The 14,662-nt window shown below is 33.7% G+C and overlaps 1 protein-coding gene across 6 annotated transcripts in view; it reads left to right on the top strand.

The window, feature by feature from the left end:
- The window catches only part of Syt7 (Synaptotagmin 7), a 172,399-nt gene that overhangs the window by 91,342 nt on the left and 66,395 nt on the right, over positions 1-14,662 (top strand). The window contains exon 1 of one of the 6 annotated variants that reach the window (XM_011059387.2): positions 2,865-5,037. The exons of the other annotated variants lie outside the window; for them this stretch is intronic. Within the exon in view, the coding sequence (XP_011057689.1) occupies positions 4,949-5,037 (89 nt within the window). The 5' untranslated portion in view covers positions 2,865-4,948. Of the gene's footprint in view, positions 1-2,864; positions 5,038-14,662 lie in introns of those variants that run through there. 6 annotated transcript variants of the gene reach the window in all.

The following is a 14,662-nucleotide window of genomic DNA, read 5'->3' as shown; positions in this document are numbered from 1 at the left end:
CCATCAACGTCCATCTTCGGTCGGAAGTTTACGGAAGTTACCGTTGGTTTCTCCGACCAGCTTCCGTTTTGCCGCATCCATTCCTCCGTGTATAATGGCATCTCTCTGCGGTTGGCGTTGATAATCGCTGATATTCCTGGAGGCATGATCAGAATCGTTGTATTTTATTTGGTAAGGATCGCGATAGGTGACTGTGATACGACTGCTAATGTATTCGTTCGCATACATATTTGCTTCCGGTGTGGAGGCGGCTATACGTTTCGTGATTATATTACGACAAATCCCTTATCGCGGTAAAACGAGCGCGTAGGGTATTTTGCTGTGCAAAATAGCGAAGAAATCTCGCTGGAAAATTGTAATTGGCATATCGATAAAGCTCCTTGTGCAGACATTCGTTTGCTGCACAGCCATTAGATGAATGCAAAAGAGATCAAATCAAAAGATTTACGTTTTTTATCCGTCTAGCTTGGCATTAAAGCTAAAGACCAAAATTTTTTTGAGAAAGAGATCGAAAAATTTCTCTTTGGATGCAAAAGTATACTGAAATTCATAACAACAATTTTATTATATTTTAACGTGCTATAATTTTGTATTCAACTTTATTTGACAAAATGATACATCTTTTTTATCAATCTAACGAATTGTGTGTCGCAAATAATTTGGAAGAAACATTATAAGAAATAGCGAAAAAGATTAAAATGTAAAAAATTGTATAATCAAACAATTGGGATTCCTTAATTAAAATTCAAAGGAGAAAGACTGATGGGAATTAACGCTAGCATGCGCTTGAATTTTGTTTTTTATCCGTCTATAAAAATAATATGTAATTTGTTGTCATTTAAGCGATGTTAACTTCAATATTTAACATTGAAACATTCAAATGTAAAACATGTTTTAGCTATTAGGTGTTGGAATTAATTCGTAGCGTTTTACAAGTGATGGGAAGTACTTTCATTAATGTATTTTTTAATGCTCATGTGAAATAAATAACATTCTTTCATTAAAAAACGCTACGAATTAATTCCAACACCTAATATAATACTTTTTAGCTGTCATCAACGCGAAATTCAAACAGTCGCAATATTTGAATTCTTATTTATTATTAGTTTTGTTATATTTGAATTTATCCTATTTTATTTAAAAATTGTGCACTGAAAAAAATGACTAAATTTTAAATATTTGTCTAAATAAATATTTATTAAAGTAAACATTTATTTGATACAAAAACTATTTATTTGGTAGTTCTACTATTTTTTATTGAGTAAATATTTATTTAGTGTAAACAAACACTGTAAGTAAATGTTTACTTAGTACTGTTCAAAGAATCATTTATTAGAATTTAGTCTTAAATCTTTTTATATAATTTCACATATATTTTATGATATAGCATACGTGCAAAAACCCATGGCGTATGAATCAACAAAGACGGGTCATAAACTATTCATTTCGCTCTGTACAGCAGCGATATCGTTCCGCGATATCGTTTTGCAGTGCCAGGTGCCGGCTTCTAATCAGAGTTACGGTATCTGCAAAATGCTCGAAGGACGTTCGAAATGTTCGTCACGTTTCGCGTTTCGCCTAACAATCGATCGATGCTTTCTCAGATTCGTCAATTTTATCGGCCCACACGTATCTCGAAATGCAATACTTACTCGCCGACAATATCCGTCAGAGTACCCGACTCGTGTCAAATCAGTTAAAATGCTACCGTCGTATTGTATAACAGTAAATAGATATGTTGGTCATATACAGTGTCTTTTACGTAAATCTAAAAGTATGGCTCAAGCGAAACTTTCGAAGGTGTGAAGTTGGTTTGTGTCATAATGTCGCTCTTATTTCAGGAGGGAAAAACGTGAGTCACACTAAAAGCCTGACCGACGATGTCGGGTGAATTACCTTCGAGACACGTGCAACGTGAAAGATCGCGTTTCTCCTCTTCTACTGACTCATAAAGAAACTTTACGCACGCAAACAATAAGAAATGATATTGCTTAATAAGTGATTAGTTCCGTAATATTGGGCCTATCCCTTTTTGTTCATTTCTATAATATTTTTACACGAGATTACATAAAATAGTTTTTATAAGACTAAAAGCAGCGTTTTTTTCCCCAGTCAGACTGCGTGGTTAATATTTTCTCGGTAAAAATTGGTCCGATCGTGACGTGTATTTTTAAAGCGAGATGCGCCAGCATCCGTTATGTGTTGCCTTTTAGGAACTAACAAAACACGCGTTTCTTGTTTGAGTATTGCGCTGTTAATATTTATTCGGCATTCTCGCGCCTGGGTGTACCCAGCACAACAATCGATAAGATCCGTTGTTAATGATACGTATGCGTAGCATACGTCGTAGACGCGCGTTTATATGTGCACGGTGTTGTACGCGCGCGCACAAATGCGAAGTGGAGGAGCATAACCGCTAGCGTCGACGTTTGCCAAGCTCTGGCTTGCTTTGTAGAAAGTCACTCGTGCCACTCACGTGAAAGAGTAGTCGTTCGATGTTAGCTTATTCGCGACCTGATTAGCCTATTCGTCGGATAAATTGAGGGGTAGGTCTCTGAATCTCATAATCCTCTTGTATGATCAAAAAAATTGAAAATTGAGCTTAAGGGAAAGCGTTAAGGGTTTCGCGGTAAAACCAGGACTTTCCGAGCCTCGATGAGAGAGTGTACGACGAGGTTGTTCAGTTGAGAGGTAAAGGGGGTGGGAGGGAAGTGATGCCACGGGGTGGAAGCGGCGCTGTCAGACCCGTAGTGGGGATTCAGAGAGTGGAGGAGGAGGACATGGTGACGGTTCGGCTTCAGAGGGAACGGGGGTAGTTGAAATGGGGTGGGGGAGCGGAGAAGATCGGGCTAGGGATACCGACTGCTCTGGGGGTGAACGCGAAGTCGGGAGGTGGGGATGGTCACGGGGTAGGGATGGCGGTACGACTTTGGGGGATTGGAAGCAGCTGAGAGCAGTGCGAGTAGGTCATACCGTCGATCAGAGTGGCAGTCCGCGTTTTGGCGAACGGCACGGTTGTCCCACGGAAAGCAACCCTCGACCTCTTGTTGTCTTCGATTGGTTCTCGTACTTTTCTCATACTCTCAGATGCACGATTATCCTTTTACGTACGATAAAACCCGGGCGGCCTTTTCGCTCGTCCGTTTACTCTTTTGAAACGGCCGCCTTCAAATTTACAACCCTACCTCGAGATTGCTTCTCCTCAAGAAAGCGAGAGAAAGAGAGAGAGAGAGAGGGGGAGATCGAATCCTTGAGTGGTCGGAGTGGATTTATCAGTCCGAGACGCTTACCTTCGCTACGACGCCGTTCGGAGAGAGAGATCGTAGATCGATCCGGAAGAGACGGGGAAGAGTGTTTCATCCCTCTTATATTTTTATTCTTTGCTATATCGAGGATAAGGCAACGGGTCCAATCTTCCCTTTCGATTAGAGATATACACGTGCGATAATTGATGAAACCCGATATTCCACGATATAAGAAAACAACGAAGAACAGTTAAGTGGTGAAAAAAAGAAGAAAAGGAGCGATAGGAAATTCGATTTACTTTCTCGCGGAGTATTGTGCGTTTCCAGTTTCGTCAGTTTTCCGATTTTCCTGCGTATGTGTGACGAGAAGTTGCCGCTGTACCTAAAGAGAGAGAGAAACTTCCGCGAGTGCGGTCGGACGTGATGAAATTTGTCACGTCTTGCACTTTAGGATATATATAATGATTGTATAATGTGACACAGGTCTCATTGTTGCCATCGCGGATGATCCGATTGTTATATCGTTGTTGTTATTGTTGTTCCTGTTGTTGCGTCGCGTTGTTTGCGTTGATTATCGGGCGCGCGCGTATCTCTCGCGGCTCGCATCTCGATCTTCCAGTGCGTGCGCTTAAATTTGCGCACTTCCGGTATATCGGGAGTGCGGGACGGTTCGATACACGCGTCACGTACGCAGGCACGCGGGCGCATTTGTGTGTACCTTTTTTTGCGCGTGCTATATTCTTGCCACGCACGGAGTTACGTTCTAACGACAGTTACATAATCTAGGACTATTAAAGTGCGCCGTGATTGTGTGATAATTTTAACGACCGCTATTCAATGAGACGTAACGAGCGAGTCGGCCAGTCACTTGGAAATTGGGTTAAATAGAATAACTAAACTTCCAAACCATCGACTCGAACTTCCGACCTGTACGACGTAGCGCGCCTGTCGATGATGTTTCCTTTGGAAGGCTCTTTCTCTTATCTTGTTTAACATAAACACTCCTACGACCGGCAGAGTGCGAGTAACAAAAACGAAGGACCGCAAAAGGGCAGGTCTTTCGAGGAAAAGAAGAAAGAAAAAGGAAAGGGATTAGAGAAGTGGGTGCTCGAACGAGAACGAAAAAGATAACAGTACGAATGATAATAGATGTAACAGAAAGGATCGCGAGAAGTTCCTGATCGAAAAACGATAAATCGAGCTTATTGTTCACAAAGGCAGTCCACTCGACGCACGTCGGGATCGATAGCGCGTGGCTGTCGAAGGCAGGAGAGGTGAATTACCTGCGTCAACGAGAACATCGAATCGATCCATCGAAGCGACCCAAGTTCGCATAATTGCATCTTCCGTCATTGCATCGTAAAGTTTCTTCTTCGTCGTACAGATACGAGGAAGAAAGTTTGTACTTCGTCCGCGAAGAAGTCCGTACAAAGGAAGACATCGTGTGAGGGAAGCAAATCATGAAATGAGATGTATCGACGAGCTGCCAGAGAATCGGCAACGGGCACGTAGAGTGCGTCGCCATTGGGAGATAAAGCGAACGCGAGAGGGTAAGAGCGACCGTTTCCGGTGGAGATCTTCCGGAAAATCGGCGAATAGGTCGATTGAATTCGCGGAAGCGAGACGTTCGCGAGACGCTCCGCATCTTGAATATCCTGAATCCACTTAGACGACGGCGGCGGAAGCGGAGGTAAAATTCGAAAATGGAAATCGCGGCATCGGCTATGTTGGACGGCCTGAAAAACAATCGTATCAGCAAGCTGGCGCTGTCGCGGTTCTTGTCGCAGAGTCTGTGAGTAAAATTGTATGACCGGCAGCACGAAAAAATCGGTAGGACAGCCGGGGTGCCGACGATGACCGATGAGATTTAATGCACGCTGTTTGTATGATTGCATGCGAGCAAAATCACTTGATGCACGTGCAGATGCTGGATTCTTTTGTATGGCTTTTGATTTCCATCTGAGGAGAAAGTGCTGCAAGTCACGAGTCTCGTAGGAAAGGTCACAGAGTAACAAAGGGATCTTTTAGAAATTGTGATTATAGATTTTCGTTTAATCGCTCGCGCTTCATCAAGTATAGAAGACTTTACGTCGTTCTACGGCACGCTGAAATAAAATCTTATCTATTAATTATGCGTTATACTCTTATTTGAATTTGGAAATGAAAATTGTTAAGTTTTCGCAAAATTAATTCCGTTGTGACGCTTTTTCCGATGATGTGGTTTCATAAGCGTCATCATCGTTTTTCCTTTTAGCAGTTAAAGGTTGGACCCAGCTCCCAGTTGCTTTTCATATGAGACGATTTCCCGAGATACAGGTCATGAAGTTTGTTGAAAGCAATAAATAAATTAAATGGATATTAGTTCCGTTGGGATTTCGGTTATATTGTTCTACGTGTAATTATATAGGCCATATAGGATATACCACAGGCGAGATAGTTAAGTGTCAATAGCGCGTTCTAGTTAGTATAATATAAACGATATATATTTTATATTACAATGCATAGAGAGCGTAATAAACGACATAACTTAAATCCAATATTATTTAAGAGAGGAAGAGTTACAACTATATAATAATAATCGCACAAATAAATGTCGAGTCTAATAAATAAATTATCTCGGAAATCATTACTGGATCAAAATTCCATTATGCTCGCGTATTAAATATTATATGTCAAGAACGTAAATCAAAGATACGCATTTAATATTCACGCAATATTAAATACGATTTTCTATTTAACATTATAAAATGATAATGATCTAATTAAAATACGCAAAACATGATAATATATATTCGGTAATTGAGCGTGGGATTTAATTCTCTCCGTTAAAGTAATGTCATGTGCGTATACATATTTTAATGTATTTTTCATGACCCCTTGATCTCCTCTAATAAATCCAACTTGTATAAAGTTGCACACGCATTGTACGTTACCTGTGCATATGTTAATGTAATATTTGTATTGTGTGATCTTGCGATTGTCGACGCTTCGCGATCAATGCAGGTGTACACTACGCTTCACGATAAACACGATTGTGCATTGTTATCCCAGATGAATGTTTACGTACACTCGTCTCTAAAGTGCTCTCTCGACGAGCTTTTCCAAAATCGATAACTTTTCATCCGTTTATTCTAGGGCTGTTTTCTTGGAATAACTGGAAATTGTGACAACTGAACTACTAAAAAACTTGGCTTTTACAGTGTATAATAGTTTTTATCCTCACAGTCATACTCTACGTATAAAAATATCTAAAATTATTAATTATAAATATTATATGAATGCCATATATATATAATATAGAGATGTATGTGTATGGTATTTACATATATAATAATTTCATAAAAGTTTGTTTCAAATTCGTTAGTATTCAGATTTAGATATTTTTAAGTATTAAAACATATATGCAAATTTTGTTTATGATATAAAAGTATTTTCGTAGCTCTTAATCTACCAGTTTAAATATTTTTTTAGACGACGTTTTTTCTTTCGAACAAAGACATTGTGTATATTGCGTTTTTTTTCTATATAAAGTAGAGAGAAAATTATATTTCAATGGAATAAAGTTAACCATGAAGACCATTTAACAAAATAAATGATCACTTTTATACTTATAAGAACATAAAACATATTAGTTATACAGAACATTTTTTTTATTCAACTCGATGAAATATAATTAATGGGAATGGGAATGATTCGAAAATGTTGAAACATGTGTTAAAATGTTTGAACTATTTAACTTTTTTTAAAAAACAGTAATTATTATTGATATGCTGATTTGCAGATTCTTTTTACAAATTTAAAAATAAGTGACAATATGTAATGACTCAATTCTAACGAATTAGCTAACAAATCATATTTCTTTGTCATTTTGATTATGCATTCGTATTATTTATTTGTGCATTAATTTGTTTTAATACTTATTTAATGTGCATTTATATTATCTTGGTTTTTTTGAAATGGAAGATAAAAGTAAAGAAAGTGTTATTTTGACGGTGCATATTATATTTAGAAGAAGTTGCTACTTGTTAAAGTTCGAAATTAAAATTTTCTCAATCCGTTAAGTTATATAATCTGATTTTCCGCTTCCAAACATCGTGTTACGTCTATGAGAAGAGTAAATGTAGTATAGTGTCGTTATACTTCTGCTTGATACCTTCTCGTAGCTCTCATCTCGGATTAAAGTACTTATTGCGTAGCTTTTTTGCAATGTACATTCGAGGAAAGTATGATGAATTCCACGCCACGAATTTTCCATGTCATAACATGATCTCGTTTCTGCCACTATCTTACACTTGTTTGTTTCGTATCGCTGAGTACAAAATAACGAATCGCTGAGTACAAAAGAACGAATCTACCTAATGGTATTTTTCGTAAATACTTTTTCGATAAAAAAGAAGATAGAAATTGAGAAAATGAGATAAGTTGATTGTGTGAATCTATATTAAGATAATGCTCAAATATAACGCGAAGAAGATATTAACTGATCTTGAGTCAATCAAATTTATAATGATTTTAAAAGATTAAGTTTTGGAGATATTTCCAACAATTCTGTAAATATAATATAATTTTATTAATGAAACCTTTTGAAATACGGTTACGGAATTATTTTAGGGCATCTTATTTCTTATTTAAATAAATTATATTATGTAATAATAATAATAATAATAACAATAAATTTATTTTCTGTAATATAAATATATTAATATATATGTGCGTAATATTATGAAAATTTTGTTTATAGGCACATAAAATAATCACATAAAATGATTTAAGAATTGTTTTAATATTTTAGATATCAAAAATACGATCGTTTTATTTTACGAAATGACTAAAGATTTCTTGACAGTATCTCACAATTAAGATGGACATTTTATGACTTAACTCTGATTCTAAAGAGAGACTATTCGAAAAATAGTCGCATGCGAATGAAGCCAATTTACATCGTTTCCGATTGAATATCTTCATATACCTTTTCACTGGAGGAAATTATTTCTACGTAACGAGCGTGCAGTCCCGACATATTTTACGGTAGATGAGGTTGCGAAAATCTGGTGCATTTCGTGGTAAACGGGATCGGTGATAAAAGAAGTTTCTTCCGCTTTTTGTAAAAATAGCATGACCGCGGGATATTTATAATCCGCTAGTCTTGAAGGAAACAAATATACCGAAGGAAGGTCTTGATATCTTTCATTGTCCGACATAAATGTTAAATTTTGATGACGTTTATTTCAACAAGAATATATAGTAAAAATTGTAATATAAATTTTTAAGTTGGATTTATATATTTTTTTTTATTTACAGATAACATTTTTGTAACAGAATGCACAAATAACGTTGTATTATCTTGTCCCAGATGTAATATTTATCTTGTTCGTGCATTTGAACAAGAGTTTTCATATATGATACTCACATTGAAAACTACTTGCAACTCATATGCTGAGCAAACTTTATAATATCAATAATAGTTTTAGCGAATATAGTCGCTCGGCTAAGCTATACAGCAGTTATAATACAGGATGCATAAATGTCTTCTAAATTTTATGTAATTTTAAAAGAATTTTAAGAAATTCATATAAGAATTTTATATATGTTTAAAAAACATACATACTCTCAGTAGTAATAAATATTTTTCACTTTGATTAATTAACATTTTATGAATTATTTGCTGAGTAAAATATGAGATGCTCATTATATATATATACATATAAAAACTTACATAATAAATTAACCCTTCAGTGCCACACTATACCTATTTTCATGTTTTTTTCATGTTTTTTTCACAGATGCAACATTGGATATTATGTGTGTAGCACAAAAATAAACGTTATAACAAATTTTTTTTCAACCGTAATACCAGAATTTAAAGAATTTAACGGTAACAAGCAAATGCGTATGTAGTATTTTTTTTAATAAAAAAAATTATAGTAGTGTATATAAAATAAATAAAAAAATTCTACGCCATACCGAGAATGGCACTGAATCGTTAAATATAATTTATTTTTCATACATATAATAATAAACAGTTAAGTATTATAGAATACTATTATTTTTTGAGCTTTTTCAAAAATTTAAATAAAATTCTTGGCGTAATATTATTTGACGTGAAACGTGATTTAGAACGTTGAACATATTTGTATCAGAAATTCCGTACTATAACTACTGAATACTTGATCGAGTGGTCTAATAGCATGTTCACATTGTCGCAAACTTTAAGGCGGTTCCCCGCACGTGGCATAAAGTTAAATTTCGCAAGCGAGGAGATAATAATATTCGTGTCACATGGCATACCGTCCATATCTTCGTCGTGGTTAAACATATGGACAAATAAAATTCCTGGAGGTGCGTGCGCCGGCGCTTGCATTAGACGGAAGTGCACTCCAAGCAAATTTATCGCTCTTTTCGGGTGATAGAACAAACGAGCGGGGTTGGTACGTTACGCTGTAGGTGAGTTATTGCAATTAAAGTACGTCCGCGCGATATTTGAGATAGGGATGGGGAGGAGACTTAGGTAAAATTGCCATTAACTTCTAGCATGTACTTTTTCCACGATCGATTCTCGCTTAATATTTAATGTGCGATTATTTTAGATCCTGACGCGGCCGAACGGAAGATGAGAAATATTTATAGAGGATATATTCTCCACATTGGATGTGGAGAACGAATTAGAAGCTCGCGTTTTGACAGAGTTATCTTTTTAGGTAACGATTATTTTCTCTCCGCGACTTTTATCTTTAAAGTTGAGTAGGTTTATTCACAGTTCTTAATGTTAAAAACTAAAAAAATTACAAAAAATACTGAATGAAGAAAGATCGAACAAGTTTTTGTTTTAAAAGAATTGATTGGAAACTCGAGAAGAGTGTCATTTCATCGTTTTTTTTTTTATGAAACGCGATTGCACTTTGAACGTGAAAACATTTCGAAATTTATTGATTCGCAATCTTTTCTTTTTCTTCCATTACAAAGAGAGAATATCATATATGTACGTTTGAATTATTTCATGACCTAGTTTTAATCTGTAAAAGCTATTTTACCGAAGTGATAGGTTGCGAATTCTGATAAAAGCTCGGAACTGATTTATTTTCACGTATTTTGTATACTCTGTATTTGTAATGCTGTATTGACGCGAATTATAATTATTTGAATGTACAAATCATTCAGTTTGCGTAATTAAAGGCGCGTAAAATGTGTGCCTGTTTTTATCGAGTTGACAAACGATTGAACTTGGTGTCATGTATGCATCTATTTACATGTTTCTGCACTCCATGATGCATTAACAGTAAACATCGTGGCCTTAATTACCACCTCGCGAGTGAGAATAACTAGCAGGATCTTAAAAGGAGATTAAAATACGAAGAACATTGCTTAATTGTAATCATTGATTGTATCGAATAATGCGATAAAATCTAATAGTTTAACCTATGAAATTTACAGTAAATTATACTGAAATAGAAGCTTATTCGTTTTAAATATGAATAAACTGTAAAAAAAAAACATCATTATCATACATCTGTTTCTCGTTTTAGACATGTCTATTATTATGTGAGTGTATATATATCTTTTTAATCTTTAAAAAATTTAAATATTTAAATTTCTTTAAATATTTAAATTTTTAAAAAACTACAAAGACTGTTCAATATTATTATCCCACTTCAATATTTAATATTAAATTAATATTACATAATAACATTTTTTAACAATGTGGAAAAATCAGATACCATCGTAATCCGCTTCAAAGAATATCTTAAAATTAAATATGATTTCGCGTTTATATTCTAATATATTATATAATAAGTTATAAAATGAATATAAAAGTGGCAAGTGAAATATTATTCACGTGCACATGCATAGATAGAAATGATCAATTTCCAAGTAACATTTTAATGTGTTAGTAATATTCTACATTTTTAGATTTTGCTTTTCGACTTGCGCTAGTTTCAAAATAAGAACGAAAAATAAGCGATGTGCACAATTGAAATTAGAACGAAAAGTTTGAGAATATCGATGTTTGGATTAAGTATGAAATGCGAAAATAATAGCAAATAATACCGAGTTTCTGCAAAAGAACTTTCCTGAGGCATTAAATTCATAATTTCTGATAGCATTCCGCAGCTATCTCCATTAATAATTATATTAAAAGATACATTTTCTCAATTATCGCTTGAAGTGCTCGGCATAATCGTACGTGGAAAGTCGGCAATCTAATCACTGCTTTACCATATGTATTGTGAAGATAGGACTTTGGCGTAGCGCCAGATTCTACCCGCATGATATTATCGCTCACAACGATGATTTATGTACGTTACGTATGTGCAATCATCAAGTTCCGTCCAGGAAAAAAAGAGAATATTTTAGAATTTATTATCGGTTAGAATATGTTTGAGTTAATCTTTACATACATATACTTCACAAATGCCAAAGGACGTGTTATTTAAGCTTTAAAAATTACGAAAGTGTAGCACTGAAATCAATCATTCTAGAAATTGATCTGTGGAATTATTTGAAGCTGTTATTAGCTTATATACATTAATGATGCAGCTTATTTGATAATATTCTAATATATTATACACAGTCGAGTAGAGGTGGAGTGACGTACTATTATTATTGCATTTAGCTTATTCAGTGAATCGAATAATTAAATCCGATGAACATGAATTCCGGTTGCGCTCGCGTTAACTTATCGGCCCTTCAGCCGCAGCTGTTTGTTAAACCTCAGGTTTTTTTCGCGTGGGAGAAAATGAGTTCAATTTCCTTGTCGGTACCTTTTAGAGCTTACATCGTCCGTTTTCTTCAGTCGGTTCTCAAGCTGCGTGTGACTCGTTCTTCCGACGATTGAGTGGTAACTCGTGTTGCTTCCAGCCAGCAGAGCTTGAACGTTCTGCACCGCGCACTTTCATCCGCTAATTGATTTATTGCCCGCTAACTGCCGGAGAATATTGATATTGATCGGTGCTATCGACATATATATACATATATATATCTGCCGTAACCTGGGCTCTAATTAATTTCCGATCTTGGTGAAAAATGTATTTCCGGCGTAAAATCTAAGAAGAAGAGAGAACATCCGCAATGTGAGCCTGCATAGACATGTAATAATAGATCGTATTAAATTCAGCACACGTCAATTTTTGTGCTCGAAAAAGTTATCATTAGACACGTATTATACAAGTATTTGATGGAAAAGATTAATGACATGATATAAATATTTTACAAAATTGAATTACAATGTCAGAATAAAATCAATACTGGTTCTTTTCGTTATTTATTTTATTTCTGTTTAAACGAACTGTACATGCATCATATTGTAAGATAAATTATTTTGAGCTACCACTCGATATCTTTATTTGTGTTAGTGTCGATTATTGCGTAACCAGATTTAATTAAAATGAAACTCAGTCGTGTTGTTCAAATATAAAGCATTTATGTGTGCATATATATATATTTAATAATATTTGTGTAATATAATGTATAGGGCATCCCATTTATCATGCATTAGTTTTTTCAATGACAGATTTAATTTTTTAGATTAATTTGGAATTGATTTTTTGTTATTATTTGTCATAATTCTTTAATTATTGTATCTTTCTAACGCTTTAATTTACAAATTAAAACCTTATTAAAATAAACATTACTTATAATTTGTTGAATATAATTTTGATATTTGCTGTTTGATTTATTTTAACTTGCGTAATTATTTTTATTTGTTCATAATTTAAAAATTATTGATGCTTTGATATTTTGGTTAAAAATAAAATTATCGAGAAAATGTCGTTAAAAAATAATGCGCAAAAACTGGAACACATTTTATATATTGTACATGAATTTTCGTATGTGCTATTTATTGGCATACATGTCAATAAATTTTGGTATTGTTTGAGATAGGTCAGTCATAAAAATTTGAAGAGTATGGAAAGATTAAAATATACAAGATGATCTAGTAATCGGATTATAGCATTTTTTAAACTCGAGATAGAAAAAAGTAGCAGAGAAAAATTTTTCACTATTTAGTGTGATTTGATTATTTTGGTTATTTTTTCGAACGTATCGATGTTATAAGTATTTTTTAAAATCAAATTATATTTATTTTAGCATAAATGAATTCTTTTTATTATTCTGGAAAAATTTTGGGATAAGTATTAGAATAATTGGAAAGTTAGTACTTTGCTAGATATCACATTTTATGTCATAACATTACTTACATTAAACACGTACACTTAAATATATTACTATGATATTCTAAATCCATTTTTTAATAACGTTTAATATTGTTAATATTGTTAAGTTTAATTTTGTTTAATATTGTTACATTAAACCACCTGTTGTAATTAGTTTTTTCAAATTATTTTCTGAAATAAATTCTTACAAAATGTTATCCTTCAAAAATCGCTAAAAAATATCTTTCTGATTACTTTGCTATAATACGCAGAAAATGAGAGAAATCGATTTCCGTTGAAAAAGTACATAATTCTATTTTAAAAAGTTGTATCGATGTAAGTAACATCGATGCTTTACTTGAGAAAATACAATACAGTAGAAAAGAATTATAACTCAGTAAGAGGAGACCGAGGATTATTGACGTCTAGCTGTCCTTCCTCCCCCTCACCCACTTAATCAAATCTTAATAAATAAATTATATAATGTGCTATTTATGCGTTCATAAAATTCGCAAAAATAATTTTTGCGCTTATCTCGTTTAGTTAAAAAAAAAATGTTTGGTGAAGGTAGTGAGTAGGCTGTCAGTCAACCCTCTCCCCATGTGTTAACAACCGATTTGAAAAATCAAATACACAAAATTTATGCGCTATTTATGTGCTTTCATATTTCACATAGTTTCAATTTTTGCGCTGCATTCCTGTGTATTTGATTTTTATATTATACTTTCCACATTTGCTATAGCAGCAAGAGCTAACAATAATAAGTTTTTCAATATAAATCAATTAATTATTAACCATTAATCCTGTATCTATATTTTTAGTTTCAAATATTTTATTATAACAAATAACTATTATTACTCAAAATAATAACAGAAACTTTTCTTTTAATTAATAATATACTATTTAGATTTTCCTCTTACTGAAAAAGCAAATTAATGCTGAAAAACAAAATTAATGCAAAATTTTGAAATATTCGAAAATTGATTTGTTTTCTCTTAAATCAAATTTTTCTCTTCTTTTTACCATAATATTTATTTAACGTAAATAACACTTATCAAAAAATATGTATACTATAAAAGAAATTTTCCACCAGTGATAACTTTTCTATTATTTCTTGCTATAAATATATAATCGGAACGCAATGCCAAAACTTGCCTCTTGTGACAACGAGTTTTGATCTCTTCTACATCTTGTATTATATATAATATTGCCTCTTTATATATGCCATATTAGAAATAATGTATGTTACATATATATTTTTTATAC

The sequence above is a fragment of the Acromyrmex echinatior genome, chromosome 2 (assembly GCF_024713525.1).
Source record: "Acromyrmex echinatior isolate Ae372 chromosome 2, ASM2471352v2, whole genome shotgun sequence".
In the NCBI taxonomy this organism is placed as follows: Eukaryota; Metazoa; Arthropoda; class Insecta; order Hymenoptera; family Formicidae; genus Acromyrmex; species Acromyrmex echinatior.
Note: the sequence above shows the minus strand (reverse complement) of the source record. Positions and strands in the feature narration are given on the sequence as shown.